Source organism: Electrona antarctica, assembly GCF_951216825.1.
Source record: "Electrona antarctica genome assembly, chromosome: 6".
Classification (NCBI taxonomy): Eukaryota; Metazoa; Chordata; class Actinopteri; order Myctophiformes; family Myctophidae; genus Electrona; species Electrona antarctica.
In genome coordinates, this window is record NC_136811.1 from 6,801,373 (window position 1) to 6,817,734 (window position 16,362).

At 47.9% G+C, this 16,362-nt stretch overlaps 1 protein-coding gene across 5 annotated transcripts in view; it reads right to left on the reverse strand.

The window, feature by feature from the left end:
- Positions 1-4,366: 4,366 nt before the first annotated feature.
- setdb1b (SET domain bifurcated histone lysine methyltransferase 1b) overlaps positions 4,367-16,362 on the reverse strand; it is a 41,973-nt gene continuing 29,977 nt past the window's right edge. For 2 of the 5 annotated variants that reach the window (XM_079504726.1, XM_079504723.1), the window contains exons 17-25: positions 15,834-16,003; positions 14,760-15,008; positions 11,570-11,734; positions 10,826-10,953; positions 9,847-9,866; positions 8,343-8,485; positions 7,508-7,752; positions 6,504-6,592; positions 4,367-5,225 (exon numbers count right to left, since the gene is read on the reverse strand). In XM_079504726.1, coding sequence (XP_079360852.1) covers positions 5,108-5,225; positions 6,504-6,592; positions 7,508-7,752; positions 8,343-8,485; positions 9,847-9,866; positions 10,826-10,953; positions 11,570-11,734; positions 14,760-15,008; positions 15,834-16,003 — 1,327 coding nt within the window. In that variant the 3' untranslated portion in view covers positions 4,367-5,107. The remainder of the gene's footprint in view (positions 5,226-6,503; positions 6,593-7,507; positions 7,753-8,342; positions 8,486-9,846; positions 9,867-10,825; positions 10,954-11,569; positions 11,735-14,759; positions 15,009-15,833; positions 16,004-16,362) is intronic. The other 3 variants (XM_079504727.1, XM_079504725.1, XM_079504724.1) reach the window with 2 other exon arrangements.

The window sequence follows — 16,362 nt, forward strand, 5'->3', positions numbered from 1 at the left end:
CTAAATGGGTTAACTAATTAAACCCTATACTTTTGTTTTTAACCCATTCAGGCCTGACGTCGAAATTTAAAAAAAAAAGTTTTCTAAATCATGACAATTTTCGGAAAGATTTGAGGCACATTTTAACGATTTTTCAAAAATAGCAGACCTACAAGTTCATAGCGCGCCACTCGGTGGCGCGCTATGAGCTTGTAGATCTGCTATTTTTCAATAGCTAAATTATAACATAATGTTTAAAACACCAAAAGGGGTTCCCACCCAAAATGGGTTAATGGTTAATGTGGTTAAACGCTAACGTGACATGGATGCGTTCCAGGTCTCAATAGATTAACCGGAGACCCCCAGCAGGGGTCTACTGCATGCATACTCCTTTTTTCTCTCTCCCTCAACACCAAATCTCTTCACACTTGGTTGAGCTTGTAGATCTGCTATTCTTGGCAAATATTTGCCCCCCCCAGAATAGTGGCGCTAGGGTTCAAATGGCTAAAATAATGTACCATCTGCAAGAAAGTGGTAACGTAATATTCCGTGTGCATGTAAAGACACCCAAGAAAGTGGTAACGTAATATTCTGTGTGCATGTAAAGATACCCCCAATGGCAGAATATAGATGGAGAAGAATATTGGAGTGCTCTCAATGAGGTTTCTAAAATAAGCAGATGTGGATTTTTCTTTACCTCAGCATTTAAAGGAGAATTCCATGCTAGAAGGCTTTCTTACCTTTATTTGTAGTTGTTACGTCCCCACCAAAGAGGTCCAGGTGTTTTGTTCAAAATGGATTATTGGCTATTTCCCCTAATAGCCCTCAATGGGGGTTGGGTTTTTGTGCTAATCGAAAAATAAGTAGTAAAGTGTGCCGCTTGGGATACTATTTACATTATGAAGAGAGGATATATACAAAAGAAAATAAGAAATTGAATTGACAACACCCCAATGCCCCATTCAATTCAATTCAATTCATTAGTGCCACAATTTTTGTATTTTTCCAGTTTGAGGTGTCTATGAGGTGACAGTACTTCATTAGACACCCTGGAGTCGTTTTTATGTGCAATGGTGTATTAACTTTGTATTTAGGGTTTCCGTCCTGGAGGCTGAACCCTTGACAGTCAAACGGGCCAATGAAATAAACAGTAATATAGTGACACCTCACTATCAGCCCCTCCCCTAACCCCTCCCCCTTTATCATACAACTACAGCTGTGGGTGCGGCTTCAGTTCAGGTGGATCACCAGGCATACTTAATGAACTGGTGGGCGTGCCCACATAAAAACAACATTTTAATAAATACTGTACACTTTTTTGAAAAAATTAGACCTCCTTATATAACAATAAGACCTGATGATCATGTTTTAGGGTGGAAAAAAATCACGGCACTCCATCTTTAAGGGCTTATATTAGGGGAAATAGCCAATAATGCGCTTTTGCACAAAATAACACCTGGACCTCTTTGGTGGGGACATAACTACAAATAAAGGTAAGAAAGCCTTCTAGCATGGAATTCTCCTTTAAGAGAAAACATCAAAATCTAGACCAGGACTTTGTCTACCAGGTGATCAGATTGGGCTATCGAGATTGATCACAATCAATCATGCATTATTGTGCATAAAACATTTTCCCCCAGATTAGTCAGAACTCATTTTATACCTTTATAATTCATATTAAATTATCGACTTTGTTATGCTTGTATATTATTCTAATTAGCAGCCTATAATAAGACAAAGATCACAGTCGTGTGAAGTGAGGGACAACCTTTACACAACCCTCAAAGCTGGACATAGGAGGGTAAAATGGTGCATTAATATAGCACCTTTATCCAAGGCGCATTACATTCACACACATTCATACACCGATTGCGGCGAAAGCCATGCAAGGCATCAACCAGCACATCGGGAGCAATTTGGGGTTCAGTGTCTTGCCCAAGGACACTTCGACATGTAGACAGGAGGAGCCGGGATTCGAACCGCCGACCCACGGATCATTGGACGACCTTAGAGAGCCACCAGTGTGCTAGTTACTTAAAACCCATTCAGAACGGGAGCCCCTTTTGGTGTTTTAAGCATTATGTTATACTTTAGCTATTGAAAAATAGCAGATCTACAAGCTTGTAGATCTGCTATTTTTTTTTAAATCGTGAAAAAACGTCCAAACAGGAGAAACTCAGCCCTGTCTGGTGTAAAGAAGCAGCTTGGTCTCCTCATGCATAGAAGGAAGCATGAGGTCAGTCCGCCGCCCCCCTTTGCATCTGAAGGGTTCCTGGAACTACATATTTTCAGATGGGGGTTGGCGGCCAATTTCAGATAATTCTGTGGGTCCTTGACATGAAATATTGAGAACCACTGACATAGAAACATAGGTTTTTCAGAAAACTGTCAGGATTTAGAAGACATTTGTAGAATCGTTCCCAGGTCTAAATGGACTAATCTGAAAAAATGTGTGCAAACTCCTTTAGCGATATTTTGTGTGAGACGGTTAAAGATCTATAATATTCTGATAATAATCATCGTTATAGTGTTTGATTCAGGGAGGAAAACACGGGCATAGTTGTAAAATTACATTTTAATAACAATAAATGAACAAACAAACAAAAGGAATTGAGGCAGAACAAACGCATAACAAAGATCCTTTGAAATTATTAGACTATAACCGAAGAAAAGAAGAAGAAACAAAAGGCTGTAGTATGTTTTTACCAACAGAGGGTCTACGTATCAAAGCATAGACCAGCTGGGATAATATCTTAGTGAACAAAACGGTGGCCCGTTAAACGGGAGGACGTCGTAGGCTCAAATCGGACAGACTGGACAGGTGGAGAGAAGATGAACAAAGGGCTCCATTTGTCACCGCTGAACCCATTATCCCTAAACTTCTTTGCCTTTTTTTTTTCTTTTCTTTTTACTATTTTGCTAAACATTTTTGAACAGTTCAAATGGCCAGTCTACAAGCTCACAATGTGTCAATGTAGATTGGCTAGTTGAACTATTAAAAAATGTTTTTCAAAATAGTAAAAAAAAAAGGCAAATAAGTTTAGGGATAAGGGGTTTAGCGGTGACGAAAATGGAGCCCTAAGACTCTCAGCCATAACTTCAACATCTCCTGTACATGTGGCCCTCAACTACCAGGGGCCGAGGGAACATGTGGCCCTCAGCTACCAGGGGCCCCAGGGAACATGTGGCCCTCAGCTACCAGGGGCCCCAAGGAACATGTGGCCCTCAGCTACCAGGGTCCCCAGGGAACATGTGGCCCTCAGCTACCAGGGTCCCCAGGGAACATGTGGCCCTCAACTACCAGGGGCCCAGGGAACATGTGGCCCTCAGCTACCATGGGCCCCAGGGAACATGTGGCCCTCAGCTACCATGGGCCCCAGGGAACATGTGGCCCTCAGCTACCAGGGGCCCCAGGGAACATGTGGCCCTCAGCTACCATGGGCCCCAGGGAACATGTGGCCCTCAGCTACCAGGGGCCCAGGGAACATGTGGCCCTCAGCTACCATGGGCCCAGGGAACATGTGGCCCTCAGCTACCATGGGCCCCAGGGAACATGTGGCCCTCAACTACCAGGGGCCCAGGGAACATGTGGCCCTCAGCTACCATGGGCCCAGGGAACATGTGGCCCTCAGCTACCATGGGCCCCAGGGAACATGTGGCCCTCAGCTACCATGGGCCCCAGGGAACATGTGGCCCTCAACTACCAGGGGTCCAGGGAACATGTGGCCCTCAGCTACCAGGGGCCCCCAGGGAACATGTGGCCCTCAACTACCACGGGCCCCCAGGCAACATGTGGCCCTCAGCTACCAGGGGCCCAGGGAACATGTGGCCCTCAACTACCAGGGGCCCAGGGAACATGTGGCCCTCAGCTACCAGGGGCCCAGGGAACATGTGGCCCTCAACTACCAGGGGCCCAGGGAACATGTGGCCCTCAGCTACCAGGGGCCCAGGGAACATGTGGCCCTCAACTACCAGGGGCCCAGGGAACATGTGGCCCTCAGCTACCAGGGGCCCAGGGAACATGTGGCCCTCAACTACCAGGGGCCCAGGGAACATGTGGCCCTCAGCTACCAGGGGCCCAGGGAACATGTGGCCCTCAACTACCAGGGGCCCAGGGAACATGTGGCCCTCAACTACCAGGGGCCCAGGGAACATGTGGCCCTCAACTACCAGGGGCCCAGGGAACATGTGGCCCTCAACTACCAGGGGCCCAGGGAACATGTGGCCCTCAGCTACCAGGGGCCCAGGGAACATGTGGCCCTCAACTACCAGGGGCCCAGGGAACATGTGGCCCTCAACTACCACTGGCCGAGGGAACATGTGGCCCTCAGCTACTAGGGTCCCAGGGAACATGTGGCCCTCAACTACCAGGGGCCCCCAGGGAACATGTGGCCCTCAACTACCAGGGGCCCCCAGGGAACATGTGGCCCTCAACTACCAGGGGCCCCCAGGGAACATGTGGCCCTCCAATACCACAGGCCCCCAGGGAACATGTGGCCCTCAAATACCACGGACCCAGGGAACATGGGTATGCTCATTATGCTTTCCTTCCTTAACATTTCATAAATCATAATTGTTTCCTACCCTAAATTAAAAGTTTCATATTTATATATAAATAAAAATAAACTAAAAAGATAGACAGATGGCATTGAGAGACATAAAACAAAAAACTTCATAAAACAAAAACCTTCACAAATATCCAATGCGCAGAACCTCTTGACAGTGAAGTGGTTAAATTCATGGTCCCAGGGTCAACAAACACGCACACTAAACACATCAATGAATGGTTTGAATTCTGTGTGTGTGTTATTCCAAACCTCCCTAACGGACCACCGCCTCTTATGGACCACAGTAACAATGCTGAAAGGGAGAGAGAGAGAGAGAGAGAGAGAGAGAGAGAGAGAGAGATATGTCCTTGCTTCGGTTATAGCCAGCTGATAACCTTCCCAGGTTTCCTCTACCACCACGTGCGGGTCATTGTCTACAGTCCGATTAGCGACGTGGCGCGACTATATTTCAGCCTCCATAACAGCCATCTGCATGTGTTGTGAATGCAGATAAATGGTCAGAGAGGAGCTAGACAAGAGGAGAGAGAGAGAGAGAGAGAGAGAGAGTCTAGTGCCTTTGGTTACAGAAGTCGTCCTCTACATTCAGTGGATCCACAGCAGCAGAGAAGTTCTTTGCCCTCCACACTGCCGACCTCGTAGTTATAATCCCACGTCAGCTCTGTGCCTGCTCGGATTCGCCTGGAGACGCACGCACGCACACACACACACACAGACACGCACACAGAGTTAAATGCACGTAAAAACACAGATCAATTAATCAGTATGATTAATTCTATCGCAACTAGCGACGGGACCGCTCTGGGCCGTCTTAACACAATCTTTTCTTAGAATTGGACGGAATGATTTAGATCAAGAGTTATTCACGTTTTAAGATTTTCCATCTCGTCGGCTAAACAGGGGGGGAATATTTTCGATGACGTCCCACTGTTGCGCAATCAGACTCTCCCAGCCTGTGGAGCGATGCGATCGGTTTTGATATAAAAAAATCTCCATTATTTTGATCAATCTCAGTCTGGAGCGCTGGGCGTTACTAGGGTTAATAGGGCGGGGAACTCTGTGCTGTGCGCTCAGGGTGTTAAAGGCGTAGTGAAACGGAAATGGTGGACATTTTATTTTGAAGTTTCAGACGGTCTCAAGTTGAAACACCGCTATGAAGTTTCTGAACCAATCAGAGCGTCGCATCCCTTCAGGCGATGGGACGGTAGCTAGGGACTGTTGCTATGCTATACGCAGCAGCGTGGTGTGTGTTTGTTTACAAATCAAATAGACGGCCAGCTGTACCAGTTTACTGTTATGTGGCTTATTTCTACCCTATAATGTTTTCAGATACATATTTTAGCGTGATGATTAAGTTGAAACCGAGTAATACACTGTCTGGATGTTATCTGGAATGGGAATAAAAACGGAGGATTTCTGTAATCAATAGCAGCTGTGCTGCACGGATGCGCACATATGGAGAGGATACGGGTGAGCTTCATTTTTATTGGCTTTTATCGATGTGGGCCTCGACACATCATCACGCAGCACGTTTTCGTTTTCAGGAAGTAATACAAAAAATATTTTTATGGACTTTTGATATAAAAACACACAAAAATGAGAATTTTCCCATTTTTTTGGCATCCATTGTTAGGTATGCTCATATGATGACCACGGAGATGGTCTAAAAGTGTGAAAAACGTATTTCACTACACCTTTAATGCCGGTAAAGCACACCCTCTTGTGTAAAATTGCTTTAGTCTTAGTCAACATAGCTTAGTTTTTATTTAGTTTTCGTCTGTGAAAAAAGCCAGTTGACGAGCATGAGGAGTGAGTACAGACTGACAGAGGGCACCGCTTCGACCGGACCCCATGCCCGATATGATTCAATAACATGACCCCGTCAACTGTTAATTCAATTGTCGCGAATAACGGTGAGAACAGCTGGGGAGTTAAATCAGTGGAAGATGATGAACTCACTTGCTGGCGAAGAACGCGACCCAGGGGAACCGCAGGTCATGGGTGTCCACGAACACGTTCTGGACAAACAGGTTGGGACTGCAGCTATGCTGCAATCAGAGAGAGAGAGAGACAAGATGGAGGCACGGACAGGACAGAGAATGAAGAGGGGAGACGGAGAGAGAGGGAGAAGAGAGGAGATTTGGAGAGACCGTGATAAATATAAAAGTTTTTAGTCCAAATGTGATCAAATGGCAACCGGCGTTCAGCATGAAATGTGCGATGTAAATATGAAATCATCTCTGTCGGGTGGAAACCTTATGAGTCCAAAATTGTTACTTTTCGGGATTCGAATTCAAAAACGGCAAAAGTATCAGATCTACAAGCCAGTGTTGTTTTTGGCAGCAACTTTTGATTTGATTCGTTTTAGTCATAGGGCAGTATTATGCGTGTCTTAAGTACCAGGTCTTATGACTTAACTTAAGACCTGGAGGCGTGATCAATGCCATTTGGCCACTCAGAATAGCCAAATGGCATTGATCACGCCTCCAGGTCTTAAGTTAAGTGATAAGACCTGGTACTTAAGACACGCATAATACTGCCCATAGTCTCTTGAATGGTTTTCATTTAGTTTTAGTCACATTTTAGTCACCTGGAATGTCTTAGTGCGACTAAATATTATAAGATTTTAGTCGACTAAATCTACAGTTGATTTAGTCGACTAAATCTACAGTTGATTTAGTCGACTAAAATGTATTTTGTCAGGACTTGATGCCGTCGTAATGGCTGATTTTACACTTGCTGAAAATAGCCGACCTATGTCACACTTTATACAGTGTATATAAAGTAAATGCTCTGATGAAGGCTGCATAGACGAAACGCGTAAGCGTTCCTTTTTTGGTGTGTGCTAATAAAGAAATGAAATGTGAGTACTTTGTCCGGCATTTATTAAATTTTTGGATGTGCTACCTTTTTGGATTTTTTTTTATCCCTATTTTTTTTAAGTATATATAAAGTGAACCAACGTTGAGGTATCGGCCCAGGTTGCCCTCCAGCTTGGCGTCGATGATGTAACAGGACTCCTCTCCGTCGAAGAACTGCCGCGTGGTCTTGGGGCCGTCGGTGCCTCCGGTCTGACCCTGAGCTCCGGCCTTGCCGCCCGCCGAGCCCCCGGGGACCCCCCCGGGGACCCCCGACTTCACCAGCACGCCGTGGCTCTTCAGGGCGAAGCCTCGCGTGGACTTCACCGCTACCTGCTTCTTGTTGGTCACTGGGATGGGGAGGGAGGGAGGGGAAGGTTAGAATAGGTTTTGGCAGCAAATTTTTGTTTTAGTCGTAGTGTCTTGAATGGTTTTCATTTAGTTTTAGTCACGTTTTAGTTTTTTGTGAAAATGCTAATATCAAGTGCAGGATTGAAAACGTATTCAGTTACATATATGAACCACCAACCATCCAATTTTAATAAATAAAAAGTTAGTTTTGTAAACACACTATATAGTTATTGTTTTATTATTATTGTGATTATTATAATAATAATAATAATATATAAATATATATATATATAATCCAAAATGAGTAAACAGACTCTTCACATACTAGAGCATGTTTGAAATAAGTGTCAGAGCTGAAATCGACATGTAAATATGAAATAAATGCTTAAACATGTAGCTAGGTGTAATGTTAGAGACCACAGAAGTGAACCTTTCAAGCCTGTTTTCTCAACTCGCCGTTTTCTACAAGACATTACTCTATAAGCCATATCTCCAAAACTGGTGGGTCACACTGAACAACCAATATGTCAATTTTAAGCTATGATTCCCTGCTTTCACATTCAGACAAACAAACAAATACATAGCCCACCAGACTGCCCCCGGGACCCTTCCTCACCGTGGGAGGGTTTGTTGTGTTTAGGAGGAAGAGGAACGTCTGATCCAGAGCTGATGGTCTGAACGTCATCGCTGTCCGATAGCGTCATCACTTCCTGTTTCTTCACCAACTCACTGCTGCGTGCACACACACACGCACACACACAGTTTATTACACACATTAAAGCTTCAGTCTGTATCTTTTATATCCTAACCGGAATTCGAACCCAGCGTTCCCCCAGCATCTGGACATGTTTGAGCAAAGGATACATTGAGCTTTGACTTTGGTGCAGTAGCACTTGTCAACCAGTAGGTGTCCCCCTAGACCAGGGGATAAAGGTTTCTCCATAGAAGGAGCAGGTGGACATTGAAGTAGAACCACTGCATGTGTGATATGCTGTATTAGTAAAATACTCTAACTCTGCACATTTTTGAAGATCTTCCCAAACAAAATAGGGATGCCAATTATTATTATTATTGCATTTTCTTTACATATTCAAAAATAGCGGCGTGCTCTACAAACGCATAACGTTCTCATTACATTCCTTTAAAAGAAGCCCAGACCAAGAGCATGCTGAGACTGGCGAAGAGCATCTCTTCTGACCCCTTACATGTTTTAAATGACGAATATCAACCGTTGCCCTCCATGAGGCGGTTTAGAGTCCCTACATTTAAGAAAAAACAGACTAAAGAACTCATTTGTACACCAGGCTGTCCTGCTTTTAAACCAAAATCGTTAAACCAGAAGATATGTTCGTGTTCATATCCGTTCCTGTGATTTTTGTCCTGTAATGTCTACGTCTAGTCTGAATCTTGAACGGTGACGTCATGGACGCAAAACAACATTTCAAACATTAAAGTTGTATCGTATAAATGCATCGTGAAGAGCTCGTAGATTGACTGTGCAATATCCCTCAGCACTTTCACTGATATTTGGCCCCGTTGTTATTGTTTGTATCCAGTGATTTATTTGTAGTGGAGCTACTGAGCAATGTGAGCATACATTTTCTAACCAGTGACAATGAAGTGATTATGTGTCTAAATCCATTTCGACCCGAGGACGATTCTACAAATGTCTTCTAAATCCTGACAGTTTTCTGAAAAAACCTGTTTCTATGTCAGTGGTGCTCAAACATTTTCATGTCAAGGACGCCCAGAATCATCTGTATTTGGCCGCAGACCCCAATCTGAAAATATGTTGTTCCAGGGACCCCCCCAGAAGCAAAGGGAGTTAAATTTGAGTTAAAAACGTTCACTCTGAAAGAATATATATTCAAAGATTTGCGCCACATTTTCACGATTTTTCAAAAATAGCAGACCTACAAGCTAATGAGCTTGTAGATCTGCTATTTTTCAATAGCTAAAGTATAACATAATACTTCACAGTAATTCAGTCCAAAATATGTTTTATGTTCTTCGTATGGACGGCAACAATAAAATAAAACAATAGATTGAAGGGAATTACACATCACATTATTTATAACATGAGTCATACATACCTCTTGTCGTCTCCACCCTCCTGGAACACATCAAAGAAGAGGATCAATTATTATTCATAGTCTTTTGAATAAAACGTTGTTTGTTTTTAGTAATTTGTTCGTCTTCTGAAATGTGTTGGTCTAGTTTTAGTCAACTAAATATGAGATATTGTCGAGAAAAATGCATTTGAGGGACTTGATGGCCGCGTCGTCATGGTTGATTTTACACTTGGTTGCAAAATAGCAGATCTACAAGCTAGATCTGACCTACATAATGTCAGCGTCTGAACGTAAATCAAATTTGCAGTTTGTTTATGAGCAGACTTCAACCGAGTAGGCCACATAATTAAAGACCTCTCAATGCATATCGCCCCGGGCAGATTCAATCTGGCCCCTCTCGATTGTGGGAGGACTTCATGGCCGAAAGTGGTAACGAGACCACCAGATTTCATCTTGAACAAGACTACAACCAACCGGGCCCCAGTATGTAAATATGGGGCCCGGTTGACATTGCGGAGAAAAAAAACTATTGCTGAGAGGGACCAGACTAATATCGCACGCAGTGATATTAATATCGCTAAGGCCTCACTCACACCTAAGACACACCCAAGACGACAGCCATGCAACAAGGTTGTGTCTTCCAACCATGTGACTCCCATTGGAAATGCATTGAGGCGGCCATGACACACAGGACACACAGGACACAAGTGTGTCTTAGGCTTAGAGTATACAGTTGGGTGCCACCGATATTGTCCCTTATCATTTGACCCATTTAGGCCTGACCTCAAAATTTAAAAAAATCCTTCTAAATCCTCCAGTTTTCTGAAATAAATATTTTCACGATTTTTCAAAAATAGCAGAACTACAAGCTCGTAGCGCGCCACTCGGTGGCGCGCTATGAGCTTGTGGACCCCCAAGATTTGGGGTATTGGGAATTTGGCCTGAAGACAAAACGGGAAGGACTGAGAAAGTCCTCCTTCTTCCCCTCCTCTTCCCTCACCTTCTTCAAACCCTGGCTGGTCAGCCATGAGGCCACTTTACTCTTCCCAGTCTCCTCTGGCACCACGGGGGGCTTCCTGTCGTCCGGCCCCCCTGTCGACGGGGGTCCTTCTTTACTGTCCTGGCTGCCTGTGTGGACCAACGACAAGACACACGGTCAACATCACCATCTTTTTTTTCATCCAACAATTATTTTTTTCATGGAACCAGGTCTGGTGAAACACTGGACTGGAATGTACAAATTATTGTACAGTCCAGGGTAAATGGTGCATTTTCTTTATATAGAGCTTTTATCCAAAGTGCTTTATTGTGCATTACATTCACCCATTGAAACACCGATGGCGGAGGAAACCATGCAAGGCACCAACCTGCACATCGGGAGCAATTAGGGGTTCAGCGTCTTCCTCAAAGACACTTCAAAACCAACTCTGGGGGGAACCCGGGATCGAACTGGGAAACTCAGTTTTCCCATCCAGCAGTTCTACCGGCCACTCTATCTACCACTGATCCACTGCCGCCGCCATGTTAGGGATATTTAATTACTTCTTCTGACTATCAGTGTTATTTATCAGTTGTTGATAAGCATACATTTTACATTGTCCATGTTGTTATGTTGGTTATCTGCAGCCTACCAAGCTGTAGATTCGGAACATTTATTTCTTGTATTGGAAACACATTTGTTTCTCTGGCACAAAAAGGGGGTAATAAAAACAACAACAAAAACTAAATAAACCACGCATTGTACCCTCCGCTCCCTTTGCCTGTCTGCGCGTGGTGTAACTCCTCCACACGGAGCTGGAGTTGAAGTAGTTGTCCTTGTTCAGTCCGAACGTGTGGTCCGAGCCGTCGCTCTCCTCGTCGCTCTTGGAGTCCTTGTCGTCCTCGTCGTTGCTGTCCTTCGACGAGTCGCCTGGAGGACGGGGGGGACAGACAGACGAGAGGACAGGAGGACAGACGAGAGGACAGACACACGAGAGGACGGGAGGGACAGACACACCAGAGGATAGGAGGGAGGGACACACAGATTAGACACTCCAACGGACCGGCATGCGGAACCAACGGTCGGACATGCGCTGCTCCCGTGCTTGCGGTTAAGGTTAGTTTAGGTAGGTTGTCGGTGTAAATGACAGTCGGCCCAATAGTATGTCTAAACTAAAGCCTGTACCCTCGCTCCCTCACTAAAGCCTGTACCCTCGCTCCCTCACTAAAGCCTGTACCCTCGCTCCCTCACTAAAGCCTGTACCCTCCGCTCCCTCACTAAAGCCTGTACCCCCCTCTCCCTCACTAAAGCCTGTACCCTCCACTCCCTCACTAAAGCCTGTACCCCCCGCTCCCTCACTAAAGGCTGTACCCCCCTCTCCCTCACTAAAGCCTGTACCCTCCGCTCCCTCACTAAAGCCTGTACCCCCCTCTCCCTCACTAAAGCCTGTACCCTCCGCTCCCTCACTAAAGCCTGTACCCTCCGCTCCCTCACTAAAGCCTGTACCCCCCTCTCCCTCACTAAAGCCTGTACCCTCCACTCCCTCACTAAAGCCTGTACCCCCCTCTCCCTCACTAAAGCCTGTACCCCCCCTCTCCCTCACTAAAGCCTGTACCCCCCTCTCCCTCACTAAAGCCTGTACCCTCCGCTCCCTCACTAAAGCCTGTACCCCCCTCTCCCTCACTAAAGCCTGTACCCTCCGCTCCCTCACTAATGCCTGTACCCTCCACTCCCACACTAAAGCCTGTACCCTCCACTCCCACACTAAAGCCTGTACCCTCCACTCCCTCACTAAAGCCTGTACCCTCCACTCCCTCACTAAAGCCTGTACCCTCCACTCCCTCACTAAAGCCTGTACCCCCCGCTCCCTCACTAAAGCCTGTACCCTCCGCTCCCTCACTAAAGCCTGTACCCCTGCTGCTCCCTCACTAAAGCCTGTACCCCTGCTGCTCCCTCACTAAAGCCTGTACCCTCCGCTCCCTCACTAAAGCCTGTACCCCCCTCTCCCTCACTAAAGCCTGTACCCCCCGCTCCCTCACTAAAGCCTGTACCCTCCACTCCCTCACTAAAGCCTGTACCCTCCGCTCCCTCACTAAAGCCTGTACCCTCCGCTCCCTCACTAATGCCTGTACCCCCCTCTCCCTCACTAAAGCCTGTACCCTCCGCTCCCTCACTAAAGCCTGTACCCTCCGCTCCCTCACTAAAGCCTGTACCCTCCGCTCCCTCACTAATGCCTGTACCCTCCGCTCCCTCACTAAAGCCTGTACCCTCCGCTCCCTCACTAAAGCCTGTACCCTCCACTCCCTCACCAAAGCCTGTACCCTCCGCTCCCTCACCAAAGCCTGTACCCTCCGCTCCCTCACCAAAGCCTGTACCCTCCGCTCCCTCACCAAAGCCTGTACCCTCCGCTCCCTCACTAAAGCCTGTACCCCCCGCTCCCTCACTAAAGCCTGTACCCCCCGCTCCCTCACTAAAGCCTGTACCCTCCGCTCCCTCACTAAAGCCTGTACCCTCCGCTCCCTCACTAAAGCCTGTACCCCCCTCTCCCTCACTAAAGCCTGTACCCCCCGCTCCCTCACTAAAGCCTGTACCCTCCGCTCCCTCACTAAAGCCTGTACCCTCCGCTCCCTCACTAAAGCCTGTACCCTCCGCTCCCTCACTAAAGCCTGTACCCCCCCTCTCCCTCACTAAAGCCTGTACCCTCCGCTCCCTCACTAAAACCTGTACCCTCCGCTCCCTCACTAAAGCCTGTACCCTCCGCTCCCTCACTAAAGCCTGTACCCTCCGCTCCCTCACTAAAGCCTGTACCCTCCGCTCCCTCACTAAAGCCTGTACCCTCCGCTCCCTCACTAAAGCCTGTACCCTCCGCTCCCTCACTAAAGCCTGTACCCTCCGCTCCCTCACTAATGCCTGTACCCCCCTCTCCCTCACTAATGCCTGTACCCTCCGCTCCCTCACTAATGCCTGTACCCTCCGCTCCCTCACTAATGCCTGTACCCCCCTCTCCCTCACTAATGCCTGTACCCTCCGCTCCCTCACTAATGCCTGTACCCTCCGCTCCCTCACTAAAGCCTGTACCCTCCGCTCCCTCACTAAAGCCTGTACCCCCCTCTCCCTCACTAAAGCCTGTACCCCCCGCTGCCTCACTAAAGCCTGTACCCCCCTCTCCCTCACTAAAGCCTGTACCCTCCGCTGCCTCACTAAAGCCTGTACCCTCCGCTCCCTCACTAAAGCCTGTACCCCCCGCTCCCTCACTAAAGCCTGTACCCTCCGCTCCCTCACTAAAGCCTGTACCCCCCTCTCCCTCACTAAAGCCTGTACCCTCCGCTCCCTCACTAAAGCCTGTACCCCCCGCTCCCTCACTAAAGCCTGTACCCCCCGCTCCCTCACTAAAGCCTGTACCCTCCGCTCCCTCACTAAAGCCTGTACCCCCCGCTCCCTCACTAAAGCCTGTACCCCCCGCTCCCTCACTAAAGCCTGTACCCCTCTCCCTCACTAAAGCCTGTACCCCCCTCTCCCTCACTAAAGCCTGTACCCTCCGCTCCCTCACTAAAGCCTGTACCCTCCGCTCCCTCACTAAAGCCTGTACCCCCCGCTCCCTCACTAAAGCCTGTACCCTCCGCTCCCTCACTAAAGCCTGTACCCTCCGCTCCCTCACTAAAGCCTGTACCCCCCGCTCCCTCACTAAAGCCTGTACCCTCCGCTCCCTCACTAAAGCCTGTACCCTCCGCTCCCTCACTAAAGCCTGTACCCCCCTCTCCCTCACTAAAGCCTGTACCCTCCGCTCCCTCACTAAAGCCTGTACCCTCCTCTCCCTCACTAAAGCCTGTACCCTCCTCTCCCTCACTAAAGCCTGTACCCTCCGCTCCCTCACTAATGCCTGTACCCTCCTCTCCCTCACTAATGCCTGTACCCCCCGCCGCTCCCTCGCCTGTACCCCCCGCCGCTCCCTCACCTTTGCCCTTGCCGTCCCTCTTCCCTTGCGCCCGTGCGGCGGGGGTGTTGGCGCCGGCCAGGCCGCCGGACGGCTGGATCTTCATCCTGGACATGTCCACGCCGCTGCCCTCGCTGTCGGAGCAGTGCGCCTCGCTCTCGTAGCCCTCCTTGAAGTTCTCCACGCTCTCGATGTGGTCCAGGTTGGCAAAGTACTCGTCGCCCATCTCCAGGCCCTCCTTGTCGGCGAAGTCGTCCGTCAGGATCTTACCTGGAGAGGGAGGGGGAGGGGGGAGAGAGACAGAGAGAACGGAAGGGATAGACAGAGAGAGAGGGAGGGGGGAGAGACAGAGAGAGAGAACGGCAGGGAGAGACAGAGAGAGAGAGAGAGAGAGAATTTAGATCACTGGTTCCCAATTTTTGGGGGAGGAGATTTTTTGCACCCCTTGCACAACATGCGAGTCACCGTTTGACTGTTCTTGTAACAAACAGTCAAACAAGGAAATCACGTGGTCACTAAAAAAACGGCTCCCATCCACTCCCATTCTAGAGGATCTTTTCGTCATGCGATTATCTCCGCTCCGTATAATTAATTCCTCTTCTTGGTCTGCCATTATGGGATGTTCAATGGAGAACAACAAAGGAATAAATATTCTGAGACTACTACTGTGCGCGTGTGTGCGTGTGTATAGTGTGTGCCGTACCAGCGTAGATGCAGATATAGGAGCCCTTGGCAGCGTGTGTATAGTGTGTGCCGTACCAGCGTAGATGCAGATATAAGAGGCCTTGGCAGCGTGTGTATAGTGTGTATCGTACCAGCGTAGATGCAGATATAGGAGCCCTTGGCAGCGTGTGTATAGTGTGTGTCGTACCAGCGTAGATGCAGATATAAGAGCCCTTGGCAGCGTGTGTATAGTGTGTGTCGTACCAGCGTAGATGCAGATATAAGAGCCCTTGGCAGCGTGTGTATAGTGTGTGCCGTACCAGCGTAGATGCAGATATAGGAGCCCTTGGCAGCGTGTGTATAGTGTGTGCCGTACCAGCGTAGATGCAGATATAGGAGCCCTTGGCAGCGTGTGTATAGTGTGTGTCGTACCAGCGTAGATGCAGATATAGGAGCCCTTGGCAGCGTCGTCCAGACAGCGGATGCCCCAGCCTTTGTTCTGCGTCTTGAACAGCTGCAGGCGGACCTGCAGGCCGTGCTGCACCAGGCGGTTGGTACACATGGCGGCGCAGCACTTACACCTCTTGTTACACTCATAGATGCTGATGGGGGGGAGAGGGGGGGGGGGGGGAGACAGACACAGAGAGAGAGAGAGAGAGAGAGAGAGACATACATTGATATAACCCATTTAGACCTGAGGACGATTCTACAAATGCCTTCTAAATCCTAACAGTTTTCAGAAAAACCTCATGTTTCTATGTCAGTGGTGCTCAAAGCTTTTCATGTCAAGGACACCCAAGATTTTATATGTAATTGGCCGTCGACCCTCATCTGAAAATATGTTGTTCCAGTGACCTCCCTCCCCAGAAGCAAATATTTTAGATAAAAAATGCTCGCTCTGAAAGAATATATATTCAATGATTTGAGACACATTTTCACGATCTTTCAAAAATAGCAAGCT